Raw genomic sequence first — 18,683 nt, forward strand, 5'->3', positions numbered from 1 at the left:
GGTGTACCTAGGGGTCGGCTCAAGATCTATCTGTCTTTTGGGTATACTACCCTGGTTGGACGAATGCACTGACTCACTCTTCTTATGAGTGTGAGATTTAGAATGAGTTTTAGAGTGAGTTTGTGACCGAACGATACTCGGCTCCTTAAACTTAGCATCAACCGCTTGAGAGACTGCAGCGGTGATCATAGCTTGTAATTCTGCACCAGTAATGTTAATTCTGGTATTGCCCTGTGCTGGATGACTGTTTACTTCGTCGTAGCCAGCCATTTCTGAATGCTATAATATAGACAATAATAGTAATTTAAATTACATATAAGTTCATCGCATTGATGATTTATTGGTCATGGTATTATTAAACCATTTAGACCATTTCAAAACATAACTAAATGTTTACATAATGCGTTATTCTACACATTACTAGACAGGGAAAAGATAGAAATTTCACAACTGTCAATGTCATAAAAGACATTTTATCTATCATTAAACTCGTTTCAAAGGACATTAAAATAGCTTAAAAGTTTATCACAAGAACGAGTTGAGATTCTAATTAATGATCTCAAAAATCAGTGATCTTTTAAGGTCTGAACCAAGTTCATTGCTTTTGACAAGAAGTTTATGAATCGTACTTTCATTGTCATTTTACACCTTTGCTTAAAGCATGCATCTCAAATGGATGTCTTGGTGTATTCATCACACTGATATTTTCTAGCCAGGATTCGTATTGATCATTTTCGCTTTATGTGACTTGGAAGGGTCCAAGTACCTTTTGGAAGCTTGTGTGGTTCCTCGCACCGCACAGCTAGGAATGTTAACATATTTTCAGATGTTAACTGAGATTTGCTATCTTAAAAAGGTTGTACCATCATAGCCAATTAATACTTTGGCTAGGTTATACCTCTAAGAGTTTCTTTGGCAGATCAATTATAATTTTGAAAGGAAATAACATGGTGTAATAAAATACACAATTAAAACCAAAGTTAAAACTTCATTACGAAGAAAACGAATACAATCGCCCTAAACGGGACTTAAGAAAGACAAACTACCCGCGCAGGGGTATAAAAGAATGAAAATAAGTCCACGCAGGGACTTGATACAGAATTCAAACAACCACGCAGGGACATTATTACAATAAACAAGAAACAAAAACAACCCTCTATTTCTTCTTCCCCTTGATAAGGTTGGCCAGGCCTTTCATGAAGCTAATATGCCTCTCCTTGTTCTTCTTGGTCTTCTGCTCAACCTTGTCCAACCTCTCCAAGATTTCCTGATTTTGTTGCTGCTGCTGTAGTTGCTGGGAAGGAGGTGGCTGATACGGAGGATACTGATAACCCTGAATAGGGTAGTCAGTTGGATGCATAGGAGGGTAAGAAGAAGGATAAAGGTGATGATACTGCGCAGCCGTAAGATATGGGTCATGAGTTCCATAGCCCAATGGATATCCCGACGGGTCTCCATAAGGATTGTACCCGGAAGAACCTGGGTACGTTGGAATTGGGTTATCAAATCCCACAGGTGGCATAGGTGGTGCATAAGAAGCTTGCGGAGGATCAGCCTCCGGTGCTGCATTTGAGGGCCCACCCATCTGAGGGTCCTCTGGAATAGGGGGATAGGAACTCAACCCTCGAGGAGAACTAAAACGGGGTCCTCCTCTAACGGACATGCGAGCGTTCCTCCTTCGCCTCGGAGGCTCGGGAGGTGGTTGTGGTGGCTGCTGCGGTGGCTCCTCTACCGGGAGTGGTGGTGGTGAGACAGCTTGAAGTTGAGGATCATCTAAAGGTGGTTGAGCCAGAGAGCTATGATAAGATGGAGTAAAGAACCAGTCATAGGTAGCTATCCTCTCTTGGAAGGAGTCGGGTCCATGATAAGGAGATCCCTGGAACGGAGACCCACTAGATATGCTGATAGGGTGGCCCGGGGTTCCTGTTTGCATCTCCGGGTCAGGGTCATCATCCATTTCCATTTCCTGAGAGAAATGGTCCTCAGGGCCCAATGGGTTATAGCCAAGGAAGTCGTTCACATAGTCGGCTGGGTTGAATTGTCTTGGAGAGTAGGGGGATTCAGAATGATGAAATGAATGAGATTGCAAAGAGTTATGCGGTGGGTATGATTCATGCGAATGGTGAGATTGGTCCAAATGGTGAGAGTGTTCGGGCTCATTTGGAGCAAATGGTCCGAAAGACGAATGAAAGGATGGCGAAGAGCTGAGCGAGACTGAGTGTCTTGCCGGCTCGAAGGGTTGACCCCACATATCGCGGGAGTCGGAGGTGGAAAAAGACGCCGATGGAGTGCGTCTGTGAGATGGTCCTGCAGATGACGGTCCTCCACGCATGGGACCCTTGCCACGTCCTCTTAGTCTCGGAGGCATGATGGTAAACTTCCTGTTGAAACAAGTAAACAAAATAAAACAAAACAGAATAATAATAGCGAAGGAAATATAAAGATGCACCCTAGGTCATTTGCCTAGACTCGAGAGTCTAAGGAATGTGCTTATTGTGTCATTGAGATTAAACACAAAAGGTTAGTGTTTAATTCGCTCAATGTTGGCTCTGATACCAACCTGTCACATCCCAATAATTCCACGTATTACCGGTGGGCCTGGTGGGGAGTATCGTGACGTAGTTGATATCATCATTGTCAACATACACAAATATATAGCACAGCGGAAGGCTGGGAAATAAACTATTACAAACCATACTGTCTGTCGATGTTCGAGTATAAGAATAATACAGACTGGAATGTAATTAGATCCACAGGCGGATCATAAAGTACAAAGAAACAAAAACTACAGACTCCGGGTATCTATGGGATTTGCAAGATCCTCTACAACACCCTATAGCTCCAGCCTATTTCGATAAGTACCTGTCAATTCAATCTTTAGGAAAATACATCAGTATACACTGGTAAATACAATTTAACTGACTCGTTTTGAAAGCGATTAAGAAAATTGGTTTAAAATGCACAAGGCACAAATCCTTTATAACTTGGGACAATCTTATTAAAATCTTGTATACAGTTTTACATGTTTGTCATACATGTGGGGCCGGTTTATAAGCCGGACTTGATTAACTGACTCACCACTTATAGAATCCACAGAGGAGTTATCCCCAACTTGTGGGTAAATTATTATTTAGCATTTGCATCTGTCAGGTGCATGCCTGCACCTCGTGCATAGGTCGTGGCCATTAATAACTTAAATGAGCCAAGGATATCCAGGACACGGTCGTTAACCCTCAAATGTTTATGTTATCAAACAATACAGATTAAAACGGGTTATGCGGATTTATTAAATCACAATCCGACATAATAATCACATACCCGACCAAGCGGTATTAATATACCGTATCCCAAGCCCGTATAGGGAAAATAAGTCAAAAGTATTTACCTGTTGTAGCAGTAAATTCCTAAAGTTCTTGAAAGATACTTTTTACCGGAAGCTATGAATCTGTATAGAAGGTTTAATTATCTATTAGGATGCTAACGGGTCTTTACTTAAGTCAAAGACTTAGACCGACTAGTTAGAAAGAAACCTTACGGACCTAACCGGTAGATTAAACGGAAACCGGGATAGAATGTGATTTAGACCCGACAAGCTTGAATACTTGTATAATATGGGTAAACTAAACACATTCTGGAAAATGAGGTTTTAATGACAAGGTTAAGTCCGTTTCGGCTATTTTACGTAAACTAGTCACGTAACCCGATCCGAACGCGTACATGCGTAACGGGTAACCGGACAAGCTATAAACAGGTCTTAATCATTATTATGCTCATAATGTGTTAATATATCAGTAGTATATCAACATTTATGCCCAAAAACAATTTAAACCAAAATAGGTCCCATAAGGGTATTTTGGTAATTTTGCATAGGCTTTTAAGGGTTAAAAATAGATTTCTGAGTTTAAAACATTAGCTTACTGTAATATTATGTAAATTAGTTTAAAACATCAGTAGGTTATGAGTTTTAAATGATAAATATAGTTTTGACCCAAACTAGGCGCTAAAAACGCTAAATATGCGATTTACAGGGCTAATATGATAAAAATAGGAAATCTGATATTTTGGTCAGTTTATAAGGCTCAAAATAATACATTTATCATTTATGATCAGTAGCAAAAAGTTTGGCTTCAAAAAGTTATGTAAAACTCATTTTATGCATGGAAAGGGTAAAATCGGTAATTACCGAAACTAGGCTATAATCCTATGTTAAGTTCAGCTTAAAATAAATAAAAATCTTTAAAAAATCCCAAAATATTATTTAACATATGTAGGTAAAAAGTTTGGTGACAAAAATCGGGTTTAGATGGGCCTTATGCTAATTACGCTTTCTAATTAGTAAGAAGTCCCTTAATTACGCTATTGAGCATAACTCCCATTCTAGACCTCAAACTGATGTCAAATTTTCGAGACATGTCTAAATATCAGTAGCAAAGGTTTGAGTTCATTCACATTGCTAAAAGTCTCTGTTTTATGCAAAAAGGGCGTTTTAGGCATTAATGAGCATAATTACGATCAAGAGCATAAATTACAAACGATTAGGCACCATGCAATATAACTTCAGAGAGTTATACTACAATGTAATATGTTCCTAATGGAAGCTTAAAACATGGAAGAAATAAGCTTGAATGGGTTAGAACTGAAAGTCATAGCAAAAGTCAAGCTTTTGCGACTTTCGGTTATAATCTGCCCTTAGATGATTAATTGTCGGATTAGGACTGATAAAACATGTTTATATAGTCATTACCGAGTCATTAGAATGTTATATTATAATTTAGAACCTCTGGTTTGTTAATTTTAATCATTTTAGTCAATTCTGTCCAGTTTGACTTTTTGTCAAACTACTTTGACCCGACATTTAACCAGTCAAACAAGATAATTAGGGGACACCCTTTTAGGGGTTAATCACCTATACTAATATGGTTTCATAACCACTTTCAATTTGATCAGTGGTTAAGCCACATGTAATTAAAACAAAAGTCAAACTAATTATACATTAAGTTTGACTTTTAAGTAATTAAACTAATTAAACAACTTAAAGGAGTAATTAGAAGCTTACTAATGGTCCTAGCAATCTTTTCTACACTTCAAGTCCACTTGTTACTGCTGAGAGCTCCAGAGCAAGTCCCACAAGTGAAGTGTTTGCAATTGTGGTATGAGAGTTCAACCCAGTGGTCCTATTTATACTTGATCATTAGCTCTTGGATCAATCCCAGCTGTTATGGAAGGCCCTAGGATCACCCCAGGTGTCCTAGTGGTTTATTTTTACCGTCCAACAATCCATGGTATTGAAATTTACATGCTTAAGTCAGTTTAACAGCTTAACATACATCTGTCCAAAATTTCTGCCCAGCGACGATCTTACGGACCATAAGCTGGAAGTCTTGCGGTCCGTATCCAGCTCTTACGGACCGTAAGTCAAAACGTATGCGGTCCGTAACCGAACTTAATTTGCAACGCCCAGTTACCATCTTACGGACCGTAAGCTTAGGGCCATACGGTCCGTAACCGTTGACCAGAGGACAAAAAAATTTTATAACTTTTATACACTTCACCATGCATTTCTACTGTCCGAATCTTGACCCATAATTCAGTATAATAGTCCATATAACCAGTTCTGAATGCCCAATAACAATGCCATGCAATTGTGTTTCCTTGTACTTAAAGAAGTTGTCCAAACATGAAGGTTTGTCGGCTTTTCACATGAACTTCAAATTCTTGAATTGAATTATGAACTATTATTGGTAGCCGAGGTTTAACCTCCCTAATAGCCATTTATCAACGTGTCAATATAATTTGTAAAGCTTTCGGGAATTATCCATAAATGTCATTCAGAGGTAGACTTAACATGTTGACATGTTTAATTTCCGTAGCCTCATTTTTCATATGTATACACGAAATGGCTTCTTGTATTCAATTAACCTTTCGATTAAGAACAAATCTCCCACGAAGTGTCAATCAGAGGCTCAAGTTTGGGCATGTTGACCTTTTAAGTCCTTCACGAGAATACACTCGTTTAAGGTTCGGGACACGTGTCTATATATAACTGGACACGTTTTTACGTGGTGTTACAAATTTCGTCCCGAAATTCCGCAGTGGTAGCTTCAGCCTCAGTAGTGGTTGCATTGGTTCCGAATAACTGGGGATACTTTTCTGTCATCTGGTCTTCGCGTTCCCAGGTGTACTCTGGGCCACGTTTGGAGTTCCAACGAACTCAGACAAGAGGGATTCTCTTGTGTTTGAGGACCTTAACATCCCGGTCCGTGATTTCAACTGGTTCCTCGACGAAGTGCAACTGTTCGTCGATAGTGAGTTCTTTCAAAGGAATTATGAGGGTCTCATCTGACAGGCACTTCTTCAGATTCGACACGTGAAAAACATTGTGAACTGCCCCGAGTTCAGCTGGTAGGTTCAGTCTGTAGGCTACTGTGCCTATTCTTTCTATGATCTCGAACGGCCCGACATACCGCGGATTGAGTTTGCCCCGTTTGCCAAAACGAACCACACCCTTCCAGGGTGAGACTTTAAGTAAAACCCGGTCCCCGACCTGAAATTCCAATGGCTTCCTACGCTTATCCGCGTAGCCTTTCTGACGGTCGCGTGCTGCCGCCATGCGTTGTCGTATTTGTGCAATCTTTTCCGTGGTGTCCACTATAAGTTCTGGACCCGTGATCTGACTATCCCCCACCTCTGCCCAACAGAGAGGTGACCAGCTTTACGCCCGTATAATGCCTCGAATGGAGCGGCTTGAATGCTGGTGTGATAACTGTTATTGTACGAGAACTCCACCAAAGGGAGATGCTTTTCCCAGCTGTTGCCGAAATCGATGACACATGCCCGAAGCATGTCTTCCAAAGTTTGAATCGTGCGCTCAGACTGCCCATCTGTCTGAGGGTGATAAGCTGTGCTCATATCTAACTGAGAGCCAAAAGCTTTGTGCATAGCTTGCCATAGTTCTGACGTGAATCGTGCATCGCGATCCGAAATGATAGAGGTGGGCACCCCGTTCCTTGAGACTACTTCTTTCAAGTATATGTCTGCTAGCGTGGAAAACTTATCAGTTTCCTTGATAGCTAAGAAATGAGCAGACTTGGTGAGTCGATCCACGATCACCCAAATAGTATCGTTCCCGCGCTGGGATCTAGGTAGGCTTGTAACAAAATCCATGGAAATTTCCTCCCATTTCCATTGTGGTATCTTTGGTTGCTGAAGTAAGCCTGCTGGTTTCTGATATTCTGCCTTGACTCTTGCACAGGTCAAGCATTTACTGACGTAGGTAGCGATGTGGGCCTTCATGCTAGGCCACCAATAAGTAGTTCTGATGTCGTGGTACATTTTATCCGACCCTGGGTGTACCGAGTAGCGGGATTTGTGAGCTTCATCCATCACTAGCTCACGCAAGTCGCCATAAAATGGGACCCAAATATGCCCCGTTACATAGTAGGCGCCGTCTTCCTTCTGTTCTAATCGTTGCCTTGAGCCACGTAAGGCTTCAGCCCTGACGTTTTCTGGTTTCAATGCGTCTACCTGAGCATCTCGTATCTGTGCTGGAAGATTAGACTGAATGGTGAGCTGCAATGCTCGCACGCGTCTAGGTAGAGTGTCTTTCCGACTGAGGGCGTCAGCCACAACATTGGCTTTCCCTGGATGGTACTTGATGGCGCATTCATAATCGTTAAGTAATTCAACCCATCGACGTTGACGCATGTTCAATTCCTTCTGCTTGAAGATATGCTCGAGACTCCTGTGATCGGTGTAAATAGTGCACTTGGTACCGTACAGGTAATGTCGCCATATCTTAAGCGTGAAAACAACAGCTCCCAGCTCTAAATCATGTGTCGTGTAGTTTCGTTCGTGAACCTTAAGTTGGCGCGAAGCGTAAGCAATGACCTTGTCGCGCTGCATTAACACACATCCAAGACCCTGGATGGATGTATCACAGTATACCACAAAATCGTCTGTGCCCTCTGGCAATGAGAGGATAGGTGCACTGCAAAGTCTATCCTTTAAGTGCTGAAAAGCAGTTTCCTGAGTGTTGCCCCAACGGTAAGTGACACCCTTCTGTGTCAGTAGTGTAAGCGGCTGAGCAATCTTTGAAAAGTCCTTGATAAACCGTCTGTAGTATCCCGCCAAACCCAAGAATTGGCGTATTTCCGTTGGTGTACGTGGTGCAGGCCAGTTCCTGATCGAGTCTACCTTGGATGGATCAACATGGATCTCATCCTTGTTTACTACGTGGCCTAGAAAGTGGACTTCACGAAGCCAGAAGTCACATTTTGAAAACTTAGCGTACAGTTGTTCCTTTCGAAGAAGTTTCAAGATCAATCGTAAGTGCTGCTCGTGCTCCTCTTGACTTTTGGAGTAAATCAGAATGTCGTCGATAAACACTATCACAAATTTGTCTAAGTAGGGTTTGCACACCCTGTTCATAAGATCTATAAATACGGCAGGTGCGTTCGTTAGCCCGAACGTCATGACAAGAAACTCGTAGTGGCCGTATCGTGTCCTAAATGATGTCTTGGAGACATCCTCATCCCGGACTCTCAGCTGATGGTAACCTGACCTCAAGTCTATCTTGGAGTAGTAGCACGACCCTTGCAACTGGTCGAATAAGTCGTCTATACGCGGAAGAGGATAACGGTTCTTCACCGTCACCTTGTTGAGTTCCCGGTAGTTAATGCACATCCTGAAGGTACCGTCCTTCTTTTTCACAAATAACACTGGAGCTCCCCAAGGCGAAGAGCTTGGACGAATAAAGCCCTTTTCCAAGAGCTCTTGTAGCTGCTTTGACAGTTCTTCCAGTTCAGTTGGAGCTAAACGATACGGTGCTCGAGCTATGGTGCTGCTCCTGGAGCGAGCTCAATTTGAAATTCGACTTGACGATGAGGCGGTAAACCAGGTAAATCTTCAGGAAACACCTGAGAGAAGTCGCGTACAACTGGAATGTCTTCCAACTTCTTTTCTTTTGCTGATGCCTCAGTAACGAGTGCCAAGATAGCGGTGTGACCCTTTCGCAAACATTTCTGAGCCTTCAAGAAAGAGATGATGCCAACCACAGCACCACTCTTGTCGCCTTGAACTTCAAGAGGTTCTTGACCAGAACGGGGAATACGAATGATCTTCTCGCTGCATAAGATTTCTGCCTGATGTTGGGATAACCAATCCATCCCAATAACGATATCGAAGCTTCCCAAGACTATGGGAATAAGATCGATGGAGAAAGCTTGACCGGCTAAGACAATACTACAATCCCTGACTACTTGCGTGGCTTCTAGACTCTTACCATTAGCTAATTCTACTACATGTTTGGTGGTTAAGAGTGTTGGTGCACGTTTTAACAATTTACTGACTTTCAACGATATATAACTTGTATCCGCACCCGAATCAAATAAAACAGTAACATAAATGTCGTCGAGGAGAAACTTACCCATAACCACATTGGGATCGTTCATTGCGTCACCTCAACCCGGCACGAATGCACGTCCCCTTGCTTCGTTGCCATTGTTGTTGTTTCCCCCGTTGTTGTGGTTCCCATTACCCTGGTGATTGTTGTTGTTGCGATTCTGGTTCTGGTTCAATTGAGGGCAATCGCGTTTGAAATGACCTTCAGCCCCACACTGGAAACACCCCCGATTCCCACGCTGTGGCTGCTACTGTTGGTTCTGTGGAGCTGGTAGTTGCAGTTGCTGGTTCTGATTCGCGGGTGTCGCACTCCTGCAGTCTTTAACTTCATGCCCTAACTTGAGGCATCTCTGACAACGTTCTTTGTGACACCGCCCACTGTGGCGCCTGTTGCACTTATTACATAGTGGGTGAAATCCCCGATATCCACCCTGCCCCTGACTGCCTGATGATTGCTGACTCGGATTCTGGTAGTCATTTGTCTTGCGCTGCTGTGCTTGCGACTGAATGGAAACTGACCCCCTACTGTAATCCCCATCCCATTTCCGTTTGTTGTCATTGAGTGTAGCAGGAGTAACAGCTGGAGTGGTAGCACTGACACGTTTGGGCAGCTTGTTCTGTTCCACCGCCTGATCCGTGAGGCGATGGGCAAGACGCTGGATGTCTTGGATGTTGTCGAGGTTAGCCGATGTCACATGGCTCTGAATCTCTGAGGCTAGACCCTTGAGGTACAACTCGATACGCTTGATTGGAGGGTCCACCATGGTTGGACACAAGATGGCCAGTTCGTTCGACCGTTTCGTATAGGCTTCGATTTCCGACCCTGTCATTTTCAGATGGTAAAACTCATCTTCCAACTTGTGGATGTCATCCTGTGTGCAGTATTCACGTTTGATGAGTTCCTTAAAATCGTTCCAAGGGGTGGCATTAGCTGCTGCCAACCCTAGGATCTGTACTTGCGCGTTCCACCAGGTTAGCGCGATTCCTTCCAACGTACCAGTGGCGTACTTGACCCTGCGAGCCTCAGGGCATTCACACATCTCGAATACTGACTCGAGCTTCTCAAACCAATGGAGTAGTCCCACTGCTCCTTCTGTGCCACTGAATGTGCTTGGACGGCAGTCCATGAAGTTCTTGAATATGCAGACAGGTTGCTGTGCGGGTTGACCTATTGTGTACGAATAGGACAAAGTTTAAACACGAGAGTTGGTTTAGGAGGGTAGGATCTAAAAATCCTAGTGTGAGTTATGACTACAGGATATACCTCCTGCTTGTGCGGCTGCAAGTGCCGCAGCAACTTGTTCGTTAATGAGAGCCATCAACTGGGCTTGAGTCATGTTAACACGTCCAGACATGATCTTCATAGTAAAAGTAGCATAAGTGAGAATGGTTCGCGAGTAGTGCGATGACAGAAGAGTGTAAGCACATAGGTATTCTCATGTAATAGAGTCATGTGTATCTAAGCGTACTACGAGCAAAGTTCTATGTAGTTCTAACAAGTAGGCAATAAACATAAACCTTATTACCTAGGATGTCGAGTCTTGCACGTGGAGCGAAGCGTCGTTGTGGATCGTTGAGAGCACTGTTCTGGTTATAGTCTGGTTTTAATAAAACGTTTTTCCATATTAAAACCTAGTTCTCTATAACCAATGGCTCTGATACCAATCTGTCACACCCCCAAGAATCCACCCGCGGTGTACCACCGCTTGGAGGCGTGAGATGACCAGGATCAAGCCACCAATCATATTGAACATGTAAATAAGTAGGAATCGTTATTCAACAATACGAAAGGTGTTTTCAAAACCAACATAATCAAGTGTAGCGGAAGCATAAATGTAAAAACCCAAACATAAGTATTAAGTGTGTAATGTCATAAACGTTTAACAAGCATTCACGATCCATTGCCCACAACGACCTGCTCCTCCTTGTGCAAGCTCCATATGTACCTAAGGTCCTGCAAGGCATGCAGCAGAGAGTCAACAACTAGTTGAGCGAGTTCACAGTGTACGGTTCAGTAATTGTAACAGTATGAGTAGCATTATGTTCATTCGTTAAGTCATGTCTCGTATTAGTTTCCATCGCGGCCCTCTCGGCATGTATGCGAAAATTAGGGGAAATATTCCCAAATATTCTAGACTATGTATATTTGTATCGCGGCCACCCTGGCATGTGTGCGAAGTTTTAGTATGTATAGTTCGCGGCCTTCCTAGGCATGTGTGCGAATGACTAGTCATAATATCGCGGCCAACCCCTGGCGTGTGTGCGAAGATCAGTTCAATTGGTATACTAGTCTAGCCGTATCTTATCATTACTCTTCCTCTCCCGAGGACCATATCATTAGGTTATATTAACTAAGTATGTACGAATAAATCATCCAAATCCCATTCCCACCCTGGGAACCCCATGCCTTGGCTGTGTGAACTCACCTTGGTTTGCTCGGCAGATACACAAAAAGGTTTTCTTGAACTAAGAGTGGTCAACCACGTCCTATCAGGGTTACCATACAAGTCAGGTTTTGACTCAAGTAATGCACACAAGTATCACATAAGATAGCATATAGGAAACACACACGGATCATAGCAATACACACTAACACGTTCAACAGTTATAACGTATTCAAGATTGGGCTCGCACAAGCTTAGTGACCTTGTGCGAGTCGTCCGTTGGAGCCCAATAAAAACCCGGCCCATTATCAAGAAGCCCAAATAACATAAGTGGTTAAATAAGTAACCGGCCCAAACAATAAAATCACGGATCCCTTGTGCGATCCGTGAACCCTTGTGCGATTGAAGCTAATCCGGCCTAACATATACCCGGCCCAACAGTTAAGTAACACAACAACTTGTGCGGTCCAGTAATCTTGTGCGACTGTGGGTGCTTTGTGCGACTGGACTCCTTGTGCGAGTGGATCATCTTGTGCGACTGCACTTGTGTATTCGGTCTTGTGCGATTAGTTTAAATGTTCCGGATTTCATGCAATCGGTTACAAGCATTCATTGGTTTCCAAACTTATCATTTATCAATTAACAAGTTTCCAACTATTCGTTTGACATATAATCGATCAAACAAGGCAATTATCAACTGATTCATAAGAACCCTAATCATAACAAAATCATGAACAATACTCATAACACTTTAACATATTATCACGATTCATATCCTTGATTACTAGCATACATACTAACTTAACAATCACAACATTCATCCGATTGTTAATATATTCCAGCCGATTCACATGCACATCAACGATTAATGATTTAAATCACAATCAATCACAAGATACCATTAACACATCATGCAATAAATCTGATAACCATACATGATAGCCGATTCACATTTTTATACATATTCGATTCACAAGAACATCATTCATATACACTATATCATGGCAACATAATATCATTTAACTACAACATCAAAGAACACTAACCGGTTAAAAGAATGATCCGAATCACAAAGATCTTTGATCCGAAAGGGTTGCTCGCCGTCGGCTTCAAGAGAGGGAAGGAGAGCAAGTAGGGTTTTGTGTGTGAGGGTGTTTTGCAAATTATGAGAAGATTACTAAAACTCTAAGTGTTATGCGTGTAAGGTGGGTGGGCCGAACCCTCGCTTGGGCTGCCCTTGATCCGTGTACAAAGAGTAAGGCCCGAAGTGGGCTTGTGCGATCGGGTTGAGCTCGTTTAATACAAACATTCAATAACATACATACATGCACATAATAGCATTCAATAAATCAAGATTCACATAATTCACAACACGTTCACATACGTTACATACATCACAAAGATAGGTTCGAAATACGAGTTGTCACATGAATGGTAATAAACTGTTGGCAAAGCATTAAGCTAACCAAGGTTTGTTACCTAAATATGTAATTTATCCGTATTGACTATTGAATCACTTAGTACTGTCTTTTCAGGTAGTGCTCTTTCTTCTCTCTATTAAAAATCAGAATTTTGATTGTTATTATTTTATTATTGTAGGGACATCGACAAAAGAATTGTTTCTTTCCCAGAGATACGACAAACAAGGGAGTGTGTCTGTATATATATATATATATATATATATATATATATATATATATATATATATATATATAGAGAGAGAGAGAGAGAGAGAGAGAGAGAGTAGGAGTTGGGTAGAAAGCCTTATTTTCCTAGAAAGTCTAGGAAGCAATCAGAACGTGACATGTGGCATTGAAGGATTTTAACTAAAAGGGCAATTGTGTAATTTGACATTTTATTTTAATATTGGAATTTAAATCTCATTAACTAACTATGCACGATTTTATGGTAACTGATTCTCCATGATTTGCGAATTACTACCAGATGTAAATATCAATCAAATTCACATTCGTTCCTTTCACAATCTTGATCAACTTTATTCGTAAATCATTTTTTTACGTGAGAGATAGTTATGGCTTCAAACACAATTCTTGATTGCGGATATGGCAAATACACTTCTTTTTCTGTTTACTATTATCTGGTCTGTATCGATTTTTAATTATATCTGGAAACCACCAGAATGTTCTTGACATTGTGTTTTAACAACAAGCAGATTCATACAGTTGTGTTTTAGCATTCAGATTTATACAGTTGTGTTTTAACAACAAGCAGATTCATACAGTTGTGTTTTAGCATTCAGATTCATACAGTTGTGTTTTAGCATTCAGATTCATACAGTTGTGTTTTAACAGCAAGCAGATTCATACAGTTGTGTTTTAGCATTCAAATTCATACAGTTGTGTTTTAACAGCAAGCAGATTCATACAGTTGTGTTTTAGCATTCAGATTCATACAGTTGTGTTTTAACAGCAAGCAGATTCATACAGCTGTGTTTTAGCATTCAGATTCATACAGTTGTGTTTTAACAGCAAGTAGATTCATATGCTGTGTTTTACCATCCATGCTGGTAATGCTGGAGGATTTCTTGACGCTGTGTTTTAACAGCAAGCAGATTAGCAAGCAGATTAATACGATGTGTTTTCTTGATGTGTTTCTTCATGAAGGATAGAAGGAAGAGAGAGAGAGAGAGAGAGAGAGATAGAGAGAGAGAAAAAAATCGCAAGAAATATGGGGTGGTTATGGAATGACAATTATTTCCATATTTAAAACAAGCTAAATGACATATCTACTCCTGATTAATTAAATAATGTAACACCCCAAAAATGTTTAATGTGAAAATAAGTAAAAATGTAACACCCCATAATTTATAAGAAAGGATACCTTAATGTTTAAAGGTTTATTATATGATTAGTTAAGATTACCTTATTAAAAAAACATAAAGAAAGTTTATAAAACTTGGAAAGAAAAGTTATTAAGTGACAACTTAACCTAACTTGAGGGTAGAATGTGTTAATTGAGAAATTAACTTAATAAAATCAAAAACCCAGTACTGATGTGGGGGTGTGCATCGCGACCAGAGGGTGAAAACAGGGGGAAACCCTAGCTTGATCGATTAACATAAAATTCAGCAAGATTAAGGTGGATTCTGGCCCTAATTCGAATGCATGTAATCAAATCTCAATCATCTAAGAGTCTCCTACATAGAGTAAGTCAGATTTTATGATTTGATTCTAGTTAGTGAATGTGGGTTTTGATCAAATCTCTGAATAAGTATGAAATTAAGCTTATATATGCATTAGAATTGTCATTTAGAAGATATTCTATGTCTGAATTTGTTTATGATGAAGGTTTGAAGTAAAACCTATTTAACCTAGTAGTATGATAATCTTGCAATTCAATAAATTGAGTTGTTGTGATAGATGAATGTATGAATACTAAGATAATTGATGAATTACTATGTTGTAGAATGATTTGTTTTGTGATTTAGTTTGATAAAAAGAGTTGTGAACCCTACTAGAGAAATTATGCATAAACACTTGTACTTAATGCTGAAGTTGATGTACGCACGCCAAGTGTTCGATTAAATGCTTGAATAATTGATTCGTGTAAATTGAGCGAATTGGGATGTTTTGCTTTAAGTGTAGAATGTAGAATTGATCGTTGTAAAAAGGGTGTGTGTGGAATGCGAAATTAATATGAATACGAAAGCTATGTGAATAGACGACATGATCTAAGTAAGAATGGGATTGTGTGTAGGAAACAAGGAAGAAGGAGGAAGCTCCGGTTCGCAACAAAAATCCCAAGAATGAGGTAAGTTCGATTTACTTACAAGTATATGTAATGTTAATAGTTGTTCAATTATCATTAAAAATCCATGTTTATTGCTAGTCTTATAACCCATTAGTTTCTAGTTGAGTTTATAGAAGGTATGTTATTATGCATAATAACTCCTATTAGTAAATTATTGTTCATGCCAAAACCATGTTTGATATTTGTTTTAGTTCAATAGCAAGTGGTTAAATCCGTTTGAATGATTTACATGAACCGTAAAATTGTAAATGCATATATGTTATGACCGGTCCTTTATGGGATAACCGGGTAATGAGAAAGTAAGTCTAAAAGGAAAAGTATTCGTTCGTTGTAAACGAACCGAAGGAAAGTTTGATCATGAATGATACTATCCGTTATTAACGGATAAAATATGAATGAAAGGAATTTAACTCGATCCGTTATTCACGGGTTAGAGTGTATGTATGAATGAAAGTGTCCGTCCCAACAGGACAAGTATGGCTTGATATATTTCAAGTTTGAAGTTGTATGCTTTGACCCGTTTTATGGGGTGAGATAATGCGTGTATAAGATGAATGCATGAATGGGATTAAAGTTGTAATATTAGTTTAGAAGCGATGTAGCTAACAAGTTTTAACTTGATGTTTGATGTAGGTAAATCCTTGACTTCATAGCTTGGCGACTCGGAACGAGAACACTCGATATCACGCCCATCTAACGCTTCCGAAGATGTCACATTAGTATGGTTTTAGTTTTGATCATATGTATTATAACATATGTAATCTTTTTGGTGTCCTTGTGAATTAGGTAAAAACTTGGTTGGTAAATAGCTTTTGTATTAAAACAACTTAAACATGTTGGTTTTGCTTTAGTTCATGAGAATGGGTCTTTTAAGTTAAGCGTCTTATTGTTAAGTAGGAAATTGTTTATGTTATGAATGGGTCATGCCCAAATTTTGTAAAAATTTGTATGAAGTCTGTGTTATTATAAACTTTTAAAAAGGTAAAGAATAGGGCGTTTGAAGTTGGTATCAGAACCTAGGTTTGAGGGATTCGAACACGATAGAGTGCTCGGACTCAAACGGAAAGCTCGTGTGAATGGGTGTGTTCGCTCCGGGACGCAAGAAAGGTAAACTTTTCTAGAGATTTTCCTAGCAAATGTTGTTATGAACTAATGATGTTATAGGAAGATTAGAAATAAGTAAAAATGTAGCTATGTTGTTGAAAAGTGCAATTAGAATTCTCAGGGATGGGCTAGATTGAATCTGTATTCGAAAACTGGTTTTAAACAGCAAAAAGAAAAAATTCAGCCATTAATGCTGGACATCACCGTAGCTTACGGTGGTCACTGTAAGCTACGGTGGGGAGTGGGATGAAATGGTCACCGTAAGGCAGCAGTGTTTGACCGTAGCGTTTCTACCCTCACCGTAAGCTACGGCGACCACCGTAGCTTACGGTGGTGCCCAGATAAAAAACTAATAAATAAATAAATAAATATTAGACCGTAAGCTATGGTGGAGTAACCGTAGCTTACGGTGGACTCTGACAAGCAATAAATTTTTAATTTGAACCCCAAAAACCCTTAATGATTCTAGTTAAACCCAAAGGGTAGTTTAATATCCAATGAGAATGCATGAATTTAGGCATGACGTGTGACTTAGCTTCACGAAATGATCGACGAAGGAAAGCACAAAAGAAGGGTGGGAAGGAGTGTATGAAAGGAAAGTTAATAAACGAAATAAATGTTTTATGTAGATGGCGGACAATGTCAACGTGAATGATAATGTAGCGGCACGAAACGAATGACGAACGTAAGAGGTTGAGTTTGAAACGTATGATTATGAATAATGAATGTGTGACAACCCTCTCAAATCCAGGTATCCGTACAAATTAATTAATATTTAATTAGTGCTTGCTTGATTTCAATTATGAATAAACTGCTTTCTATTTTCTGATACATACATACTCATGCATCACCTTTTATACTGTCACCCTATTATTTACACACAAACAATAGTGACAAACCGGATGCACAAAGCACAGTTAGCATAGTGAGCGGATAACCCAGTAAACATGTTGACATTGCCAGCACCTATACAGACATTGTTTTGAGGCCAGTGTGAGCCAGGAATAGAATACTACACTAGTAGGGAGTGTAGGGAGGTGAGGACCATAAAACTGCGTCACTGGGAGATAGTTATAGTGACCGGAAGTGCCTAAAACATACTTAAAGTGCATAATTCTGCACTAAATGAACAAAATTCAGCATTTAACAAAGCTAGTAAAGTGCAAAAACTTGGCAAAATAATCCTAGACACTTTCCAAAGTGTTGGGAATTTAATGTGTCACTAAAAACAATATAAAAGACACTTTAAAGCTTTATTTAGCACTTTAACGAATCAACATCCAACCGAACAACCGGACTTTACCCGGAACATAAAAATATTGCCAAACACATTGTTTATACTTTTCTGAGCTAGTTAGGGTCCCCGAACACCTTAACACACCTTATATTAGATAACACACTATAATATACTAACTATATCATTCAAATATAACTAACTTGTAACTAGATCATCACCACCCAACCCTATACCCCCCCCTAGCCGACGGTTACAAGGGGTGGGACAACCCCCCATTTCTTTTGAATATTAAATTGTTATTGTTGTTGGTTAGAGAAACATGTTGTATGATGGTTAATAGAGAATTGGTTTATAAATAAGTCTAAGAGTCTTGAACCTTCATTTCATCAAACTCAACAAACAACAACCATTCTCTCTTCTCTTCTCCTCCCTCATGGCCGCCACCCTCCTCCACCATGTCACCACCATCAACTACCTTTCTAGCCATTTTTCATACACTCAAAGGTGCAAGAGGTTCAACAAACAAGCTTGGTGCACTCGGAAGTTCAAGAACCACTCTAGTTTTCTTTTATCCACCACTTTTACGCCTTGTTTCTTCCCTAGCCTTGTGCTAGTAGTAAGTGCTCTAAAACTTCATCTTGTTCTTGATTTTAGTGGTTAATAGATGATAGAATGATTAAATGTTAAGAACACTAATGAACATAATCCAAATCTTGAAACATAAAGGATAAAGGGTGGATAAAGAGAAGATATATGGGTAAATCATGTAGATCTTGTGTAGTTATGAT

General features: G+C 40.1%; 1 protein-coding gene across 1 annotated transcript; it reads right to left on the reverse strand.

Moving 5' to 3' along the window:
* Positions 1–1,156: 1,156 nt before the first annotated feature.
* LOC110933664 (trithorax group protein osa-like) lies at positions 1,157–18,382 on the reverse strand. The gene is made up of 2 exons (XM_022176874.2): positions 18,303–18,382; positions 1,157–2,381 (listed from the first exon to the last, which is right to left on the reverse strand). Exons 1-2 carry the CDS (start codon positions 18,380–18,382, stop codon positions 1,157–1,159), a joined length of 1,305 nt encoding a protein of 434 aa, XP_022032566.2.
* Positions 18,383–18,683: the final 301 nt, after the last annotated feature.

This window comes from Helianthus annuus, chromosome 15, assembly GCF_002127325.2.
Source record: "Helianthus annuus cultivar XRQ/B chromosome 15, HanXRQr2.0-SUNRISE, whole genome shotgun sequence".
NCBI lineage: Eukaryota > Viridiplantae > Streptophyta > Magnoliopsida > Asterales > Asteraceae > Helianthus > Helianthus annuus.